At 43.3% G+C, this 22,053-nt stretch overlaps 1 protein-coding gene across 1 annotated transcript in view; it reads right to left on the bottom strand.

Moving 5' to 3' along the window:
- The window catches only part of CA8 (carbonic anhydrase 8), a 133,896-nt gene that overhangs the window by 97,143 nt on the left and 14,700 nt on the right, over positions 1-22,053 (bottom strand). Inside the window, exon 2 of the mRNA XM_077751831.1 lies at positions 13,775-13,910. Within this exon, the coding sequence (XP_077607957.1) occupies positions 13,775-13,910 (136 nt within the window). The remainder of the gene's footprint in view (positions 1-13,774; positions 13,911-22,053) is intronic.

Below are 22,053 nucleotides of genomic sequence, written 5' to 3'. Positions count from 1 at the left end.
GGATGATTACATAAGTTCATATAGATAATGCACTTACACTACAGCAGTCGCTTGTAGAATGCTGGTTTTGAAAATGCAAATTTGCTCTGATGCAGTTGGTATATAAGGAACGACTTGAGCACAGCAAGACTTCCCTGATGCTTATCCCACTTTTGTCTGTGAGAAACACCGGATTAACGCAGAAACCTGCGCCCGATTGAACTGAGTGGTGAGGGGAACACACAAAGTGCGCGCACAGGCACACCTCACACGCCTCCAGCTGACCCGGTCTGATCCTCGTCTGATGTTACGACTGCCCATCAAACTCCAAGGAATCTTTCTACCAGCCTTCACAGTACTCGCAAGCCGCCGCCTTTCTAATACCTGCTTCCACAAGCAAACATCCGTCTTTTGCAAGTTAAAATGCCACTCTTATTTTAGCATTTGTGCATTTTTTAAATTTATTTTTTAATTTTTTAACATTTATTTATTCTTGAGAGAGAGCAAGCATGAGCAGGGGAGGGGCAGAGAGAGAGGGAGGGAGACACAGAATCTGAAGCAGGCTCCAGGCTCCGAGCAGAGCCTGACACGGGGCTCGAACTCATGAACTGCGAGATCTTGACCCACGCAAAAGTCAGACGCTTAACCCGCTGAGCCACCCAAGAGCCCCAAAATTTATTCTCAGAGAGAGAGAGTGCAAGCTGGGGTGGGGGGCGTGGTGGGAAGGGTCAGAGAGAAAGAAAATCTTAAGCAGTCTCCGCACTCAGTGCAGAGCCCAAAGCAGGGTTCGATCCTGAGCCAAAGTCAGACACTCAACCGACTGAGCCACTCAGGCTCCCCTAAAATTTATGCATTTCTTAATCTTTGAAACATGTGAAAAACTACTATTTTTTTCTTTCAGAAATAAAGAGAGTGGGAGCAGGGAAGAAGGCAGAGAAAGAGAAAGAGAAAACCTTGAGCCAGCTGGTTCATGTGCAGTGTGGACCTGGATGAGGGGCTCAATCCCACGACCCTGGGACCATGACATGAACTGAAATTAAGAGTCAGAGGCTTAACCGACTGAGCCCTCCAGGTGCCCAGCGCACTGGGTTCTAAGAGCATGTGTGTCACATTAGAGCAAAACTGACTATACCTTGCATGTACCAAATACCCAAATAAATGTAATTATTATGGTTGTCATTATAAGAAACTGACATTTAGTGTGTATGACCTGGGTATTTTCTTAGGTCGTTTTATGTTTGGGTTAATTTGATTATTACCATGATTAGCCTGATTACTGTCTATATTATTATTATTATATTCATAGAAGTGGTCTTTATGTTTTGCACATTTGTGGGATTGCCCAAAGTATGTAAAACAACACAAGAATAGTCCATCACTTCAGGATATCAAATTCATTACAAGCCTTAGGAAGTTGGCCATATCCCTTCAAGACCACAGATGAAAATACAACCTGCTGGTAATCAGTAGATAATTCTAAGTGTTTGACTTCAAGATAGTTTGGTTTTAGACAACATATTCTAGATTAGTTTTCCTAGAGCCTCTTTAACCAATGATCACAGAGAATGGGGAAGGAGGGATATCTACATTTCAGATACGAGAGAAATAATCAGTAAGTCTACCAGAGGGGCTGAAGTTATGGGAAGAAGGCAGGAAGATTGTTTGAGATGTGAATTTTTGCACATTTTCTGTCCTTCTTATGCAGTTTTGAAAGCCCAGATCACAAGTGCACAACCCTCAAAGACACGACGAAGATACAAATACCAAGTCCTAACTTTCTTTCAGGCAGTCCATCTGTACCCCAACTCTACTGCTCTGCTCGGACTTGAACGTGCCCTTTCCTTCATCCACCCATTCATCCAGGCAGCATGTATTGAGTCAGTACTCTGTGGTAGATCCTACCTAAAGGTTTGGGGTACCGTGATGAATGGTGTACCCACACTCAGAATCCCCTAGGTAATGACCTTGAGAAACAGGCCATACAAATCGTGGTGTGACCATTGGGAAAGATCTCAGAGGTGAGGAGCTTTTAGCTTTTCCCCAGAGCCGTTAACAGGGAAAGCCCAGTTTACAGAAGCTCTAACTGCAAACCAGAGAACAACAATGTGTGCCTTCCCTGTGAAAAGAACCACACACACACATATTGCTTAACCCACGTTCATACGTTCATGATGTGGGTAAGAGTAGCATGCCTCTCTATGAAAGACAAAAATATGATACCATAAAATTATCAACTCACAGTCCTTAAAAAATACATAAGAAGATTGTTAAAAATTGTAAATGATTATATAAATGTAAATTAGTTTCATAATCATAAGTTGCTTCTCATATCATGTCTGCAGCTAATAAATACATTCCCCAACTCACCCCACCTATTTTAACAACCTCACTTTTTTTTTTTTCATATTTATTTACTTTTGAGAGAGAGACAGAGTGCAAGCAGGGGAGGGGCAGAGAGAGAGGGAGACACGGAATCTGAAACAGGCTGCAGGCTCTGAGCTGTCAGCACAGAACCGGACTCAGGGCTTGAACTCACGAACTCTAAGATCATGACCTGAGCCAAAGTTGGACGCTCAACCGACTGATCCACCCAGGCGCCCCAACAACCTCACTTTTCTAATGTTCTCTGCTGCAAATACTGAAGCTACCATTGGTGCAATATAGAAAGTTCCTAATCAGCCTGCACCACTTTCCTTCTCACAAATGTAATCTTCTCTCTAACCCAGTCCTGTTAATTCCGTTTCAAAGCTTGGCTCTCAACCCCTATCTTCCTTTGTTTTCCCCCAGCGACTGTCATGGTACAGAACTGTCAGCTTTCACCTGGACAATCCTGCCCCCCCGCTCTCTCCTCATTTGCTCTTCTTCCATATCAATGGTGAAGGTCACACCCTATCTCTTTCCTGCTTAGAAATCCTGACCAACCCCCTGCCGCATATAGTATATAAGACCCACTTCCTTTAGAATCGACTACAAGACCCTTAAAGAGCTGGCCAAATCTTACATCTGTAGCTTCATTAAATTCACTCAGTAATTAACCCAAGACTGTAACCATACAAGACTTATCATTAACTACAAAATATTCACATTTGTTTTCATGACCGCCATACTGTTCTGCATAACGTTTCTTTACTTAGTCCCTATTCCTGGGTGGATCTGAGGATGGAGAAGCTGAGAGGGGCACAGGTAAAGGACGACTTAGTATCAGTGGGTGTAAGATGTGACTGTTTTTCTAAGCTAGGAACTGACTGGAAACCAAGATTTTTCTACATTTCCCTCACTAGAATCCAGTAGTTTCCCAGCAGCTCAATAAATTTATAAACTAATGACTTTTAGGCACCGTTTCTAATGCTACAGAGTTACAAAATAGAGCAAAGACAAAGGCTTATGGCCCCAGAGAATGGGACTCTCCTGGGAAGGCCCCTCCCACAAGGCCCAGATTTCCACTAAAAAGACATCCAGAAATCTCCTTTGCCCATTCCAGATGTCTTTCGCAACTTTTCCTGACAGAAGAGCCCTTGCAGATCCCTGGGCGCCTGGCTGACTTAGTCACTTGAGCTCCCGACTCTTGATTTTGGCTCAGATCATGATCCCAGGGTCATGGGATCGAACCCTGCGTCAAGATCTGTGCTGAGCATGGGGCCTGTTTAAGATTCTCTCTCTCTCCGTCTGCCCTTCTCCTCCGCTTTCTCTCTCTCTCTGTAAAATACAAATAAATAAAAATAAAAAGGCAGAGAGGTCATGTGATTCCCCCCAAGTTTATCCCCTTAGTGGACGGTTCAGGTCTCTTTTTTAGTGCCTGACAGTCTTTCCATTCTGTAGTAAAGTCCTTCAGCATTTCTCTGCAGCAATAAATTCCCAACCCAGAACGCTAGCAAGCTTCCCTTTTTTTTACCAGCAGGTGCTCTCTGGGTTTCCAAGTTCCTCCTACAACACTATCTCGGAATCTCTTCACAGGGGCTCTGTTAGAGTTCCCTCATAATAATCTGGCATCACCCCAGATACTCACAACACGATAAAAATCCAAACGCTTCCAGCAGTGGGTCTAGTAGCTTCAACATCGACTGTTTGAATACACTCATGTGTTACTAACATCCGCAGAGCTGAGTCTTATCCTACCATAAAGCAGCCTTCTACTCTGACTCCTTAAAGTCATCCCAAGTGAACAAAATTAAATACAGTATGTTATTTCTGCCAGGGGTGGGGAGGATCCCAGTTCATTTTGTGGCCCAGAAAAGGAATCTCTCATGATAAAATGAACTTTGGGGGGTGCCTGGTGGTTCAGTCAGTTAAGCGTTTGATCTCAACTCAGTTGGCTAAGTGTTCGACTTGATGATCTCAGAGTTTGTGGGTTCGAGCCCCATGTTGGGCTCTGTGCTGACAGTTCGGAGCCTGGAGCCTACTTTGGATTCTGTGTCTCCCTCTCTCTCTGCTCCACCCCGGCTTATACTCTGTCTCTCTCTCTCCCTTTCAAAAATAAATAAACATTAAAAATTATTTTTAATACTTTGGACAAAGGTACTGGGGAACAGCCATATGATACAACTTAAATGCTATTCTCAATTATTGACATGATTCTGCAGATTGAATATGGAAAGAGCGTCCTTTTGAACCCCATTCAAAATACCCAAAGCAGTGACTGTAGTCTGCATAAAAAACTAAAATAATGGCCCCCTCATCAGCTGGATCTTCAGAAGAATTCTTTTAAGTGAATTAATAGCAGTGGTTCTAAACGATGGGAGAGGATAAGAGCCAAGAATCATAATTTTTAAAAAGCTCCACCAATTAATATTAATATAGCAGGGCTAAAAATCACCGGGCTAGAGCAAACCTGAACTAAACCATCCAAGTGTCTCCAGTTTCTCCAGAGATGAAATTCTAAAATTTCTAAAAGTTACTTATTTTTATTTTTTTTTAATATTTGTGCTTGAGAGAGCACAGCAGTGGAGGGACAGAGAGTGGGGACAGAGGATCCGAAGCAGGCTCTGTGCTGACAGCAGTAAGCCCGATGTGGGGCTCAAACTCAGGAACCAGATCGGACTCGGATGCTCAACCAACTGAGCCACCCAGGTGCCCCTAAAAGTGATTTAAATAAATTGAGTGTTAAGCCTGTGAACAGACATAAGAAACCCACCTTTCACACCACAGTAGAGGAAGGACTTAGGGCAGAAGCAGCAATGAACACATTCTGTGCACCAAGTGTGAATCAAATACTATTAGCCTTACTTGCGCATTTACTCCTCATGACAACCCTGTGATGTATTATCATCTCTCTTATACAGACGAGGAAGCGGAGGCCCAGGGAGTTAATGTAATTTACCCAACATGACCGAATCAGCAAGCAGTGAGATTAGAATACACACACGCACGCACGCAGGCACACAATCTACTAGCCTCAAAGATGGTATGGCTTTCATTATTACTCCCGTAACAGAACATTGAAACTCCAGAAATATGAGGATCATTGATAAATGGCTTCTGAGTGATGACGAGCTAAAATCTGTTTCTCAAAAATGTATTTAACATTCAAAATGTATCGGAGACTTACTGAAAGACACGGTTGTGTATCCAGATGCTAAGTTAGACCTTGTCATTTCTCACCCCATCCACTGTAGTTGCCTACTAGCTGTTCTCTGTCTCCCTTGATTCTCTCCATCTTGAATGCCATATACACTGAAAAGTCCCATGCATTCCACTCAGGATCTATCTCAATTGGATTGAATAAGCCTCTTCTCTAACTCGTACAACACCAACTACTTTCTGGCCCCCAGATGTAATGCTGTGTATGTCCTATTATGTGTATTGCATATGGCGCTCCCTCTACCCAAAGGAAGAACACATCTTGCTCCTTCTGCTGCCCCCCCCCCAGCCCTTCTTATTCCCTCGCTGCTGGCAAAACTAATTCTTTCTCCACATGAAGCCTTTCCCAACTCCCACATTTTGCAAAACCTGGAGCTATTCCCAAAACCTTTGCTCCATAATTATTGCTTACCATGTCTTTCTCTAGCACTTGAGTATAAGCTCTCAAAAGTCAATAGTTACATGTTATTCATCTTTGAATCTCAAGCCTCAGGGTTAGAATAGGTGCTCAAAATAAATGCTTGGTGACTAATTCACATGATAGTCATAACCTGTAACATGATACATGATAACCTGTAACATGTTTTGGAAACCCAATAGTTTAACTCTAAAATGAAAGCTTTGGGTCTACTGGGAATACTTTAAACACTACCCAGCAGAATTTACAAATACATTGTTTCATATGATACACATTCCGAAGGTCAAAGTCCTATTTTCACATGGCATTTCTGAGCCACGATACACCTAAATGAATTCTTTTTCATGGAAAGCTTCGTAAATTTTTAAATTCCGTTTTGAAAGTGTCTCTATTTTATACCTTTAAGCCATTGATTTTTGTCCTCCCTGGCAATCTCCCCAGTGAATAAACTTCCCCTCTGTAACAACAACCCAACGGGAAACTGGTATTCCTGACTAGCACGCACATCCCAGCCCATCTGTATTTGGATTTGATGGAAACCTTGAACGCTATGAAGACTATGAGAAACTGGCCCCTGGTATATTCCCAAATTTCCTGAGAAGGAGAAGAAACTTTTATTTCTTGGTTACATGAATAAAAGGTCTGTGGTTCTTGTATCTGCTGAGAAGAAACTTTTGTCCTCTTGGCTACTAAGAATAGCCAGGCCTGTCTCCCTTCTCAAAACATTGAAGTGCAATTCCTCCTCCCTTATTTTTTTTTCTTTTCATAACTGCTTCGGTGCTAACTGGTCATTTTAAAGTCCAAACCAAAAACACCTGTGCAAGAAATGTGGATTTTGATAGCATAAGTTGAAAATGGAATTCCTTATAGACACTGGTGGATATAGCTAATGGATAAGCATCATTGAATAAGACCCTAACTAAAGTTCCCAAGGAGCTATCTGGACACATTCTAGTTGGGAAATAATGTGGTATTAGCAAATTAGATATGGATGTGTTTGCCAAATCCTGGGATAATAAAATTAACAGAGCTCTTCTTGGATTTTAAAAGATATAATTTTAGTAAAAGTTTTTTAAAAGGTGTCCTTTATATACTTGATAAGCTTCAAAAATATAAAATTATGATGTAGTTCAACAAATTTATAGTTTCAAGAAAGATTTAGATAAATTCGGTAGCCTATGGATATGTTACAAAACAAACAAACAAACAAACAAAAAAAACCAGATTTATGTCCCTGGGGTCTAACGCGTTGAGATTTCCATGTCCCCGGGGCGCCTGAGTGGCTCAGTCGGTTAAGCGTCCGACTTCAGCTCAGGTCATGATCTGACCCTTTGTGGGTTTGAGCCCTGTGATGGGCTCTGTGCTGACAGCTGGTTCAGAACCTGATTCGTCTTCCCGGCAGCGTTAAGTGGATTTTGTCCGGCCGAGGACATAAATCTCTGTAAGTCAAAATATCATCTTATGTAGATTTTAATTAGTGACTTAAGTAAAATACTTGACATCTATTTATTTTATTTTCGTGATTTTACCTTTTAGAAAATTATGCTTTACCACTTCTGCAGTAGGCTTCCCAGAACAAAGGAGACTAGGTTGGATGTGGTCTGCGCACAGTGGACCCCTCTGTGCTTGCCCGGTTACCACACATCCCATAATTCTAGAGATTTCTAATAACCTCCTTAGCACCTACTGACACTCTGAGTTCATGCCGAAAACAAACTTAGCTCCTTCCTTCACGGATGACAGTCGAGCCATTTCCCCAATCCTGTACCTTTTGTCTTATAACTCGAATGCTCGATGCCTTTTTTTCTTTTCTTTAATATTTGTGTCTTTTAAATTTAACGTTCAGGATTTAAGCACATCATTCCAGCCTGAGGATACCACTGTCATTTCATGGATCTCTTTATCAAAGTGCAAAAAACAGGGGCCAAAAGCACTCCAAACCCAGGGAGGCTTTTGATAATCAAGATCGAATTCCACAGTTAGGGTGGGAGAGGAGGGAAGTTCAAGCACAGGCTGAGGCAGGTTTTACGGGGCCTGAAACTTACACAATTTGGGAGTCAGGGATCCACCTCAGGAGAAATAATGCAAAAGTGTCTTTATGGGATGTCAGACTTCAATAAAATTACTGTCTTCAAAAATATAGAAAATTAAGAATATAAAACTGCTAAAACCTCTCCAAGTGTAGCAGGATTCTCGCACAGAGAGTCGTGACACTGAGGCTTTTCTTTCCAGGAAGCGACTTTATTCCTGCGGGCACTGCTCAGTTGGGTTCGTACCTGAAGAACTGAGCCCTGAATGCTACGTGGTGTGGTTTTGTTTTGCTTTTACATTTATTTATTTGTTTGTTTGCTTGTTTGTTTATTTATATCCAAGTTAGTTAGCACATAGTGCAACAATGATTTCGGCAGTAGATTCCTTAATGCCCCTCACCCATTTAGCCCATCCCTCCTCCCACACCCCCCCCAGTAACCCTCTGTTTGTTCTCCATATTTCAAAGTTTCTTATATTTTAGTCCCCCTCCTTGTTTTTATATAATTTTTGCTTCTCTTCCCTTATGTTCATCTGTTTTGTATCTTAAAATCTCATGAGTGAAGTCACATGATATTTGTCTTTCTCTGACTAATTTCACTCAGCATAATACCCTCTTAGTTCCATCCATGTAGTTGCAAATGGCAAGATTTCATTCTTTTTGATTGCCAAGTAATACTCCGTTCTGTATGTGTGTGTGTGCATATATATATATACATATACATATACATATATATATATATATATATATACCACGCCTTTCTGTATCCATTCATCCATTGATGGACATTTGGGCTCTTTCCATACTTTGGCTATTGTTGATCATGCTGCTGTAAATATTGGGGTACATGTGCCCCTTTGAAACAGCACACCTGTATCCCTTGGATAAATACCTATGAGTGCAATTGCTGGGTCGTAGGGTAGTTCTATTTTTAATTTTTTGAGGAACGTCCATCCTGCTTTCCAGAGTGGCTGCACCAGTTTGCATTCCCACCAGCAGTGCAGAAGGGTTCCTCTGTCTCTGCATCCTCGCCAACATCTGTTGTTCCCTGAGGTGTTAATGTTAGCTGCTCTGACCAGCGTGAGGTGGTATCTCATGTGATTTTGATTTCTATTTCCCTGATGATGAGTGAGGTTGGGTATTTTTTCATGTCAGTTGGCCATCTGGATGTCTTCTTTGGAAAAGTGTCTGTTCATGTCTTTTGCCCATTTCTACACTGGATTATTTGCTTTTTGGGTATTGAGTTTGATAAGTTCTTTATAGATTTTGGATACTAGCCCTTTATCTGATGTCATTTGCAAATATCTTCTCCCATTCCGTCGGTTGCCTTTTAGTTTTGCTGATGATTTCCTAAGCTGTGCAGAAGCTTTTTATCTTGATGAGGTCCCAGTAGTTCATGTTTGCTTTTGTTTCCCTTGCCTCCAGAGACATGTTGAGAAAGAAATTGCTGCGGGCAAGGTCCAAGGGGTTTTTGTCTGCTTTCTCCTTGAGGATTTTGATGGCTTCTTGTCTTACATTTAGGTCGTTCGTCCATTTTGAGTTTATTTTTGTGTATGGTGTAAGAAAGTGGTCCAGGTTCATTTTTCTGCATGTCGCTGTCCAGTTTTTCCAGCACCATTTGCTGAAGAGACTGTCTTGTTTCCATTGAATATTCTTTCCTGCTTTGTCAATGATTAGTTGGCCATATGTTTGTGGGTCCATTTCTGGGTTTTCTATTCTGTTCCATTGATCTGAGTGTCTGTTTTTGTGCCAGTGGTGTAGTTTTTTATGTAGTTTTTACTTATTTGTCTCCCATATGTGGTAACACATACAAACATGCAGTCTGATTAAGGGATCTCATGTTACAAGGTCATGAGGGATATTACCATGTACGCACATAGCCAGGTTACCTTGAGGTTTGGGTTTTTTTTTTCTTTCCTTAGGGAGGGAACCCTACCACATTCCCCCTTTGATACTCACACCCTTGTATTTTGGGTCAAGGAAAATCATCTTGGTTTAGAGGTTTATATTTCTATAACATCATTACATGAGTGACTGGCCTTTTGATATGTTGCTGCTGGATTTGTTTTGCTAGTTTTTTGCTGAGTATTTAAAGATCGGAAGGTATGCCTTAACTAGGTCCAAATGGTTAGGTGCATAACATACATTGTAACGTGTGTGCAGGGAGCTGAAACTGGAAGAAATCACATCCTGCTGTTAGTGAAGGATACAAGGCCAGACTCACTTAGAGCAGAACTCTCCGTGGAATAATTATGTTAGAGAAATCTGCTTGGTTTTGCATTATCAGAGCTATCAGGCACCACTTTCAAACCTAATACAAATCATGTAAAAATGTACTTAGTAAATTAAAACATATATACAGCTATATACAATGGGTTCTGCATGAATATAAATTGGTGATGTTAAATAATATAAAAAAAATACATGAGAAAGACAAAGAAATGTCTAAGCCTTGAAAAAAATTAAGAATGATGAATCAAACATCTGTTCATTCATTTTAAAAGCATTTATCAATTGCCTACTTATGCCAGACTCTGAAGGAATACCAAAAAGACAAAGATACAGTCTTTGTTCCCATGGGCTCATAGTATGGTGTGGAAGGCAGCGTGATAAATATATAGGCACAGAGTTGAAATATATGCAAAGCTCAGAGGCAGCCCAGAAGAGGTAGTAAGGAAGCAGTGGGTGAGAATGTGGAGAAATGAGTCAAATAGGCCTTGATAGTCACTCCATAAGTCTATTATTTAAAGAAGTTCTAGAACTTTTTGCCTATGTTACACTGAGCTTTAGAAAAAGGTATTTAGGGATGCCTGGGTGGCCCAGTCGGTTAAGTGTCTGACTTCAACTCAGGTCATGATCTCACTGTTTGTGGGTCAGAGCCTGGGGCACAGTCTGTGCTGACAACTCAGAGCCTGGAGCCTGTTTCGGATTGTCTCTGCCCCTCCCCCACCCACACTCTGTCTTCCTCTCTCAAAAAATAAACAAACATTTTTTAAAAATTTAAAAAAAGAGAACAGAAAAAGGTATTTATCCAATGCTTATATGGCACTTAATTGCTAAGGGCCAGTCACTGTTCTAAGCTTCCTACAATTATCAATTCAATAACAGTCCTCTGGGGTAGTACTATTACTATCTTGATTTTATAGAAGAGAAAATTGAGTCTGAGAGGCGAAGAAAGTGGTGTGTCCATATTGCAAGTGGTGAGCCTATAGGCATTTTAGCCTCAGATTCCATGCTTTTACTGCTACGCTGTGCTGCTCATAGAACTTGAGTTTTCCCAGGAAGTGCTTCTAAAACTTTCAATATACATGCATCTCCCTAGCAATCTTGTTAAATAGCACATTCATGAGGCAGCCAGGTGGCTCAGTCCATTGAGCGTCCGACTTCAACTCAGACTTCAGCTTCATGATCTCGTGGTCCGTGAGTTTGAGCCCCGCACCGGACTCTGTGGTGACAGCTCAGAGCCTGGAGCCTGCTTCAGATTCTGTCTCCCTCTCTCTCTGCCCCTCCCCAACTCGCGCTTTCTCTCTCTCTCTCTCTCTCTGTCTGTCTCAGAAATAAGTAAACATTTGAAAAAAATTTAAAAGCACATTTAGATTAGGGTGCCTGAGTGGCTTGGTCAGGTAAGCATCCAACTCTTGGTTTTGGCTCAGGTCATGATCTCATGGCTGTGAGATGGAGCCCCATGGCAGGCTCTTTGCTGGGCATGGAGCCTGCTTGAGATTCTCTCTCTCCTCCCTCGGCTCCTCCTCTGCTCGCTCTCCCTCTCTAAAAAAAAATAAAAATATTTTTTAAAAAAGCACATTCAAATTTAGTAGGTCCAGTTTGGGGTCTGATATTCAACATTTCTTTTTTCTTTTTTTAATGTATCCTGCATTTCTAACAAGCTCCTGGCTGACGCCAATGCTGATGATCCAAGAGACAGGATCTGCTGTGGGTTTTGTTTTAATATAATCTACTCATTCATAGACTTTTGTGCTTGTGGGAAAATTATGTGCAGACATCACATTCTCATCACCAGCGTGAATACTTGTGGCTCCACCCATAGCCTCTAGCACCTACGTGTCCTGTTTTTACGCGTGTGAGTAGAACAAGGCTCAGAGAAGGGTTGGTTAGTGAGGCAAAGCAGGAGGTCCAGGAAGTGGGGATAGACTCGGGGAGGCAGGAAGAAGGAAAGAAGCCTGGGAGCAGATACACCCGAGCCTCTCATGAAAGTTTTGATGTATGTGTGTTTCCATACATGTGTATACATCCCCTTCTGGGGTTTAATTCCAAAACAGAGAAACCATATCCAGGCTTTATAATACAAACATGCTACACATACATGTTCCGTAGTCTACTAGAAACTGTCGCCACTGGTAACATCTGTGAGATGAGATCGTTGGGACTATCCGTGCATCCCCACTGCGTGCATGTTCTCCTCTCTGTGGATTACCCAAACTTAGATCATGGGTTCCTTTGACTAACAAAACTGACTTGGCCACAATACCTCATTTATTGTACGACACTTCTTCCAAAGTTCCGTAAACGATTCCACAGTGTCCTCAACTCACGTATTAAATTAACAGTTTCTCTTTTCCTGGAGTAATTCAAATTTATCCCCACTTTTCGACTACAGATGCCTCCTAAAGGCTGTGCCTGGGGAGGTCTTACTTCTCTTGATGGCTCTGAGACATGGACCACTCTCCAAGAATCCAGTCTATGCCAGTGCATTATTTCACAACTCAGGGCACATTCCCAAAACTTAAATGAGAGAAAACAGTCCCAGCTCAAGACATATTTTTGGTCTTAAAGGATGACTGCTTTAGGTTTGTGCCAGAGCTACTGCGATGTTGTAGATGAGGTGCACAGGGTGGTCACTCAGAGCCGGAAGCTATCTTGCACGATGTTAATTCCCTCGTGCCCAGGCGCCTGGTGAGACTGTCCTCCACATCTTCCTGATCGTTTGGCATTGTGAAACAGCGAGCCAGCTCCAGTCCTTATAAGGAAGGGACACATGTGCACAGTAACCATTATGGGCATCCAGTTTTTGTTCGAGTAAAGCACATGCACAGAGAGGTGAGGCAGGTTGCCCAAGGTGGCACAGCTGGTCCATGGGGGACCCAGAACCTAAGGCCAGGAAGTTGAGATCCAGAACCAAGCTCTGAACCACCAGGTTTCGTTGTCTCTCAAGAGTGGACAAAACCAAAGAGTCCTTATCAAAAAGAGAAAGGTGGGGCGCCTGGGCGGCTCAGTCAGTTAAGTGTCTGACTCTTAATTTCCAGTCAGGTCACGATCTCACAGCTCACGGTTCAAGACCCTCCTTGGGCTCTGCACCGGCAGCGTGGAGCCTGCTTGGGAGTCTTTCACTTCCCATCTTGCTGCCACTCCCTCGCTCACTCTCTCAAAATAAATAAATAAAAACTTTCTTAAAAAAGAGATAAAGGGGCGCCTGGGTGGCTCAGTCAGTTAAGCTTACGACTCTTGATTTCCTCTCGGGTCATGATCTCACAGTTGTGAGTTCAAGCCCCATGTCAGGCTCTGCACTGACTGCAGAGCCTGCTTCAGATTCTCTCTCTCCTTCTCTCCGCTCCTTCCCTACTCATTCTCTGTCTCTCTCCCTCAAAATTAATAAATTTTAAAAAGAGAGACAGAAAGAAATAGTGGCCTCGCGTATAAACTGTGCTTTAAAACCAACAAAGCAAAATGTGTAACAAGTCTGCCGAAAGTTTCACTACTAAGCTGCAGGAGATGGAATCATTGCTTTTCAAACGCAGCAAGAGCAAGCATACCACAGGCCTGGCCTCGGCCTCGGCCCCCAGATGAGGGGAACCGGAAGGTCTGGGGTGTCCCGTGGAAAGTGCAGATGAGGTGTCCCATTGCTGGAAAGCAGCTCCCGACGAAACGGAAGTGTGTGCGCAGTACGAGCTGGAGGAGTTGGACAACTTAGCCGGTGAACTAGGCAAGGTCCACCCTGGGGAAACGCACCAGCTTCAAGCCTCCCCTGCATTCAAATCCTCCCAGGTGGCCATTTCCCTCAAAAACTTGTTTACATTCCTGCCCTCCTACCAAACAGCAGGCATTTGGTTCATGTTGTTCAATGACAGCCAGGTGTAGGCGTCTTGCTTTAGTCAGGTCCCGTCAGTGGGGGAAAGGGAAGCCTGTCCCTGAACCCATGAGCCTTGCATGGGGACAAGATGGTGCTTGTCTTGTTATCTGTTGCTGCTTCATAGACTTCTCTGAAACGTAGGGGCGTTAGAAGGCGTTCATCACCTCATGGGTTGGGGATCTGAGTGCAGCCTGGGTGCCATCTCTGGCTCTTGCAAGGCTGTCATCGGGTGTGGGCTGGGGCCGCTGTCACCTCAGGGTTCCCCTGGGGCAGGATCCGCTTCCAGCCTCCCTCCCATGGCGGTTGGCAACCTCAGTCCTTGGCCACTGTTGGCTGGAGGCGCCCCTTCCTGTTCCACACGGACCTCTCCACAGGGTAGCTCACAACATGGCTGCCCGTGTCCCTGAGGAGAGAGAGAGCAGAGACAGCCGGGTCTTCTTATAACATAATCTTGGTGGAGGCATCTCGTCACCTCTGCCCCATTCTGTTTGCTACAAAGGAGTCAGAAAATCCAGGTTACACTCGGGGAGGGGATAGCATGAGGCCATGCGTACCACCGGCAGCCTTAGAGGCAGAAAGAAGACAGAGACAGTGAGAGATGTGAGGACGGAAAAGTCTTCTCTCAGCTTAAGATTATGATTTTAATCCTCTGCATCGCTCAGCAGCAAGAACCCTATCAAATTCGACAAATACATAAGGAACATGCAGTGACATTTTCTTGGTTTTTGTCTGACTTCCTGCAAATCCTCGGCGGCTTTCCTTTCCTGGCTGCACCGATTGACCCTTCAGAGTCCCAGGACTGGTGACCTGTCACTAGCTGTGCTACCAGTATTTGGGGCGCATATCTAGAGTGGTAATTTATCATCCATAGGGGGGGCGCTCTGAGACGAAGGGATACTGTTGCGAATTATAGGGGGACAATATACAAAGCGGGTGCAGAGTCATCTCCTCTTAGACCAGGTGAGTGCTTCAGGGGGTGCCTCCCCCACTTCCGCTCCCTGCCTCCCTCCCTCTGTTCTTTCATTTGCTCTTCACTGGCTCTCTCCATATCACTGATTTTATTTATTTTTTATTTTTTTAATGTTTATTTCTTTTTGAAAGAGAGAGGGAGAATCTGAAGCAAGCTTCAGGCTCTGAGCAGTCAGCTCAGAGCCCAATGCGGGGCCCGAACCCATGAACTGTGAGATCACGACTTGAGCCAAAGTCGGACACTCAACCGACTGAGCCACCCAAGAGCACCTATTTACATTTATTTTAGAGACAGCAAGAGATCAGGAGTGGTAGAGGGAGAGAGAGATTCTTAAGCAGGCTCCACACTGAGTGTGGAGCTCCATCTCACAACCCTGAGGTCATGACCTGAGCTAAAATCAAAAGTTGGATGTATAACTGGCTGAGCCACCCAGGCGCCCCAGGAAACCATTTTTTTCAAACTCTATTCATTATCACTAGTGGATACACATTAGCCAGATTGTTGTTAGATAAATAAAATTAAGGAAACTACGTCCATGAACTGACTTATTCATTGAAATATTGTCTCCCATTTATTCAGTTAATCTCCTAATCTTTCTTAGTAAACATCCTTTAACTCAGTCTAAGAAAGCCTGTGTATGAACAGAAGAATATTTTCTTAAAATGAAAAAAAAAAAGGAATTTCTTATGATCTTAATAGCAGTCATTTCTGGATCATAAACTCAAGAGCAATCCAGATTGAAATTAACAATTACAGTTTCTAATGATCTGGAGAAACCATATGTCTTTTTAACTGTTCAGTTGTTCAGGACAAATGGGCACAAGAGTGAATTTTTTTCCTTTTTCTCAACTCCTCCAAATTGAATTGGCAACAAATATGAAATCATTTTTCAGAGCTATTACAGAGTGCATGCACAGTATCATCAACTATAGTCTAGACTGCTATTAATTTTTGTAGCAAGGAAATATTGCTATCATATGGTCCTTATCAAGAAAACTAAACAGAAGGATTGATAACTGGTGGATAATACTCTCTCATAAGCTCGCTTTTAAATGGGCCACATTGTTCTCCATTGCACTGGAAACTGGAAATAGATGCTATATCAGCAACGTTTGTGAAAAATAGTACATTATCTGCAACTGACTGGTAGGGGGTGGGGGACAATATATTTCTTTATAAATTGAGCAGCCTCCAGCGGAACCAGAAAGTTTTTAAATCTGACAGGGGCTTTACAGCTCATCCATTCCAAGCCCCCCATTTTCTCTCTGAGGAAAATGACATTCAGAAATATTAAGGGACCAAAGTCAAATGACTCTTCAGTATCAGAATTATAATTTCCACAATAAAAATCCCTGTTTCAGCCTAGCTGCATTGTATATAATTTTTTTCTGACTAAAGATAGAGTGGAGAAAAAGAACATTTATCCTTCGGTTAGCCAGTGTAGTAAAAATCCTTTAAGATTCTATAGATTTTACCGCTGATGATCCTTGACTGTAATAAAAGTTGAAACAGAAAAACAGAGAAACCACTTTTCCTGTAAATAAAACAGGAGCAGCCGCTTCTCCTCATCTCAGCAAATAGGACGTGGCCCCTGCAGTGACAGGCGCCACCCCCCCCCCAACAGAGCTATGGTCTCACCTTCAGCCACTTCGTTCTCCCTAGAGTCGGACATTAAGGGTCAGAGAAAGGAGTCAGGAGAGGCTTTTCTCTCTCTGCTCCACCGGAGCCAGTATGAACAATGTCCTCGTTCTTGTCTTCCCAGAACCAAGATGACAGTCAGGCCCAGTCTAAGGCCAGCCTGCAAAAACACCTTTTGAATAAGACCCAATACCCGTACCAACAGATTGCCTTTGACCTCTAGGCTACTTGCTGTTTACTGAATCCATTACAGGCTGTAGCTCACATATTTCGAGCCGGAAGGGGGCCAAAAGTGAAAGTTTTGTGTCCAGAGCACATTAAATCAAGTTCCACTTTAGAACAACTCTTTTCCTGTCTCTTGCTTGCTGCTCAGAGCCATTTTGAAAAACAAGAAAATGAGCAGCTGGAAGGCTAAGCAATTAGTTTTTTTTTTTTTTCCTTACGTACTTGGTCTCCTGCAGCTCAGCTCAAGGACATACAAGGGAGCCTGTAGGCTCTGCTAAATTAGTAGCTAGTGGAAGTCCCTTGATAAATTAAAAAGAAACGAATTAATATCAGTGCTTTGTAAGGTGAGGCCCAAAGCGCCACTCTGGCGGAGATCACTTGGGGTGACCCAGTTATGATTATAATGAGGAGCTAAACAGGATGATACTCCCAGCAGAATTCTGAAACTTAGAAGATTCTGCAGTAATGGTAACCCATATATAAACAATAGCTAACATTCACGGAGCACTAAATGTCTGGCAGGCTGCTTTGCCAAGCTCTTTACAAACATCATCTCCTTTATCCTCGCTACAACCCTAAGACATAGGTTCGATTGTGATCTCCGTTTTATAGGTGATGAAATGGGCCCTTGGGAAGGGCAAGGAACCTGACGTAAGTCACACACAGCCTCGGAAGGGTGGCATCGGGCTTTGAATCTATGCCGTCTGACTCCTGAACCCACCCTTTTAACTGCCGTTCTAGAGCTGTGATAAGGAAGAAGGCATTTCTCGAGTGGTGATGCACTCAAGCACTCTTAACATGCCCAAAATTATTTGAAGACCAGAGCCAACTTATGTAAAGGCCAGCATTGTGGGATTTGGTGTAGGTTCCCCACCTGAGGACTCACCCCGGGTCCAGCGGTGAAGATGCGGTGGGCTGTTGAGTAGCTTACCTGCTAACACAGACTCTCACGGTGAAGGCAGGCAGGCAGGCGGACCCCCCTTTCCTGGGGGGTAGGGGTCCCAAGAACTACTAACTCACAGTACTAGAGGGGACAGGAGCCTGTCTCTTATGCTGCCCCCCCACCCCGAGCACTCTGCCCCAGTCTGTCTGTTCCACCTCCCCTTCCTCGCACTCAGGGAACCATCTTCGTATCACGAGTCGGACCCCAAAGTTCATTAAAGGACATTGAACCCACTCAAAAACAAAGGTTTCCAGAGTTGAAAAGGAGGTTTGCACAAAAGGGCCAATTCGGAGATAGGAGAGACCGTAGAAAATCCCACGCAGGGCCAGAGGGGGTGACGCTGGAAGGTCGTTTAGGAGGGAAGGAAGCAAGCGGACGCTGTGTTTTGTCATCCTCAGGGAGAGCGTGGCGCGAACTTTTCCTTCCGCGCAATGACCCCAATTCCAAGTAAATAAGTAAAACAAAATAAATTCACACAGGCAGCTCTCATTGCATTTGAACCGTATCATTCTGGTCCTTGAAAATGTAAGACATGATTAAGAAAGGATTGGAAAAGGAAAGCCTGTGGGCTTCCCCCTCCAGAGTTCAAAATATGTTCTCGGGCATGAAAAATCTCCACTCTGGATTTGTGTCCTTTCACCGGAGTAAAGAAGTCTGAGCCTTTGGTTCTGGAGAACGTTCCAAAGATATTATGCAGCTGGGAGAGTAGTGAACAAATGTTAGGAACAAGTAGCAACCTTAAATGGAAAGGAACCCAATTTTAACTTGGGGAAAATCACCTATTTTATTTGCACGAAAAGGCCTATTTTAAAGAAGAGTAGCAGCCTTTTCTCCAGATTCCGTCACTCGTGTTGTTTAATCTTGGCTTTGTGCCTCTGAGAAGGTCTCAGATTTCATGTTATTTTACGTAAATAGTTTCTAAACTTGAGTAAAATAGAGTTTCACTGGGGCCGAGAGGATGTAACTTTCCCCCCGTAGCCATTCAGTGGAAGGATTCCCAGGTTCCATTTTCCACGAAGCTATCTGGTGTACGCAGCACTGATTGCAGTACGGCGTGGTGCCAACTCTTGTACCAAACACTGACAGTTTTAGTACAAAGTACAGAATCAGAAAGCCACAGGTATGAATTTTACACGTTTCTAAGTTATTGAGTGTAACAAATGCTAGTTTTGAGTTTGCCACAACTTCTTATTTTTACATGTTGAGAAGTTACAGGAATATACATTGGGTTACAAATTGCTTTCCAATGATCCCTTTGGTGAAGCAAAAGCCACAACACTGGACATGTACCCTCTGTTCATTGTGTACCTTCTTTTATTCATACGCCGTGGCTTTTGCTGACTTAAGAGAGGCCAGGGGCCTACGAAGTTCAATCTCGACTCTATAAACGGTCTGATAATCTTCCAAAGCATTTAAGTCATGAATAACAGCCACCTGGACTATGCTTTAGAGGAACTGAACTGGGCTTAGACAACAATAGTATTGTTTTATTTCCAAAAGCATGGGACGGATTGGAAAGGCTTATTAATAGTTTGACCTCCATGAAAAGAATCGTATCATTTTAAATCCACCATGCAAGAACTCACAAAGGGATAAAGCCACAACCAATGTGTGTTCAGTGCCTTTTGTGGGTCAGGTGCTCTTCAAATGATTTGGACACTGGATACAGTGGCTTTCAAGAAGCTTCTAGAAGAACCACCCTTCCTGGACTTTAGAGTGTAGCTGAAGGATGTTGGGGGGTGAGGCTGGGGAGAGTAGGAATAAGTTTTGTGTGTGTACTTGATCTTAGCAAGGAGGGACTGATCACAGTTGTAAAGATCAGAGAAGGTTCTGATCTCAAGGAACTCAAACTTGAATCAGGGATGGCAGGGAAGGATTTCCGACACACCGAAGACTCAGAAGCATTAAGACACCCAGAGACTTTAGGGCAGAGCAGGTAGCACAGATAGAGAGCAGAGGGCATGCTGAGAAGCACAACCAAGAAGGCCAGTGTACAAGATTTCCGATGGGCACCAGAACCCGAGGAAATGCAAAGCCAAGTTTTCCCTTAAGCAAAGATGTAAGTTCCGAACATGACTCTGCTCAATTTTAAACCATTAATTCAATAGAAGGAAAATTGATTACTTAGCTCCTGAAATCTCTAAAATCAGAGGTCTCCCAAAGGCACAATTAGTATTTGGAAAATGCCCGAAGCCATTCCCATCCTCTTTAATGATCTCTCTGCTGTTGGATTATTTATTAGGCATTCAGAGAGTTCAGTTGCTCTCTTCTGGTTGCCTGAGATGAGCGGATGTAGGCACCTCATTTGCCATTAGTTACAATATTACACAATGATCATTTTCTAGCATAGAAAACAAGAGAAGCCTTTGCCCTGTAGTGTAGCTACACCCTACATACCCCAAGAGATCAATATAGGATGCTGTCTCTCTAAGGCAGTCATAGAGAGTTCTTAGAATGTGGGTCATTTTAATAAGTTCAAAATACAAGGCAGGGCAAAATTTTACAAATCAGAAGCCCCCGTAGCAGGGTTACCTCAAAGAAGCAGGCTCTATCTAGATGCTGAAACTCTAGATAATTCCTTAACTGGTTCAAGGATTCCTTTTCTCATTTGAAATTTCTCTGTCGCCAAGAATAGATTTCTCAAAAGCTAGACTTTCATATATCCCCCGTCTTGACAGGTTATGGATGCTACAAATATATGTTCTTATGTTTTCCCAGCTAGGGAATTGGTCTTATGTATGAGCAATGGCTTCTGTGAAGGATCACTTTGGTTTTTTTTCCTCCCAAACACATTGGTCTTTTAAAGCACATCCTCTAAGATTTTAACCCATTATTATGAGATACTAGGACTTGATAAAAGGCAATATTGATGCTTTTGAGTTTCCCTACAATAATTGAGGTATGTGTGATTTAAAATGTGGGAGAAGTGGAGTTTTAAAGAAAATCACCTTTTTCTGCAGAGCACCTTACATGAGCCGTATACCTTCTCTAATAGGAGATCTATATGATGCTGTTTCAGTATTATTAAAACTGACCTCTTCCACAAATTTATTGACTTCAGTCAACTTATTAACTGTCTAAAGACAACCAAAAACATTTTAAGTCAAATCCTACTTCGACTAGGACTAAAACTGATTTTTCCAGTTTAGTAGCTCACCAAGTATAAAGTTTTAAGAATTCCAAGTATTATGGTAATATTTCCAATGTGAGCAATCTCTCGGATTTCTCAAGAGGCTCTTCTGAGAATGAATATGAGGCCCCTTTGATATAGAATGAAGCCAGCACCTGGAAATGCACTGGGTGGAGGGGGGAGGGTCCAGAGACGATAGACGCTCATGCTGTTCTTCTCTGAAGCTGAAAGTTTAGACATTCTATGACAGCAGTGGTTACATGGGTCTCGGCAAATGGGAACCTGTACTCTCTGACCCGTGCATAGTGACCATGGTGACTGCCTTCATGGGTTCATCATGCCACCACCAGGGTGGTTAATGATAGAAACTGGCTGATATAAACCGGCTGGGTCATTCTGTCTGTTCACTTGTTTAGTGCTTTTTCTATGGATACCCTCTCCTGGGTTTTAACATGTGACACAAAGGTCTTCCCATTGAGGCCCGCTCCTTATGTCCATCACATGCATCTGTGATCTTCCAGCCTTTTTCCTTCCACAGCCCTGACTGGCCAGCCAAGCCATTCAGGATGTCCCAGGATTCTCAAGATTTCCTAGCCTTGGGCCTCTTCTCTTTCATTATAAGGTGGGTGACCCAGTACACTGCCCACGGAGAGGCTTTTCTCTACCACGTTCTCTCAAGGCCACCTCGGAGGGAGCCTGGGACATGGCTGCCATCCATTTGCGCTTTGCCCCCATACAACAAACTCACCCTCTATAAGGCAAGCTGGGGCCTTTTCTTCCCCCTGTACGATCCCCTCTACAGCCCTAAGTACAGGAGCACCGCACCACAGTCGTGGCTGCATTGGTACCTGCACAGGTGCTCACGCTGTTGGCTTGTGCCCATGAGTGCTGTCCTCGCTCGATCCTGGATGCCCTCTTCACCACCCAATACAGCGGATTGTGGCTGGGTCAGCCTGACCGTATGATTCATGAAGTCTGCCCAGCTCACGAGGGGCAGATCCAGCTAAATGGTTACTTGGTGTTCCTCGGTTGGTCATTCTGTCTCTCTCAGAGCCC

This window comes from Crocuta crocuta, unplaced genomic scaffold, assembly GCF_008692635.1.
Source record: "Crocuta crocuta isolate KB4526 unplaced genomic scaffold, BGI_CrCroc_1.0 scaffold20, whole genome shotgun sequence".
Taxonomy (NCBI): domain Eukaryota; kingdom Metazoa; phylum Chordata; class Mammalia; order Carnivora; family Hyaenidae; genus Crocuta; species Crocuta crocuta.
Note: the sequence above shows the minus strand (reverse complement) of the source record. Positions and strands in the feature narration are given on the sequence as shown.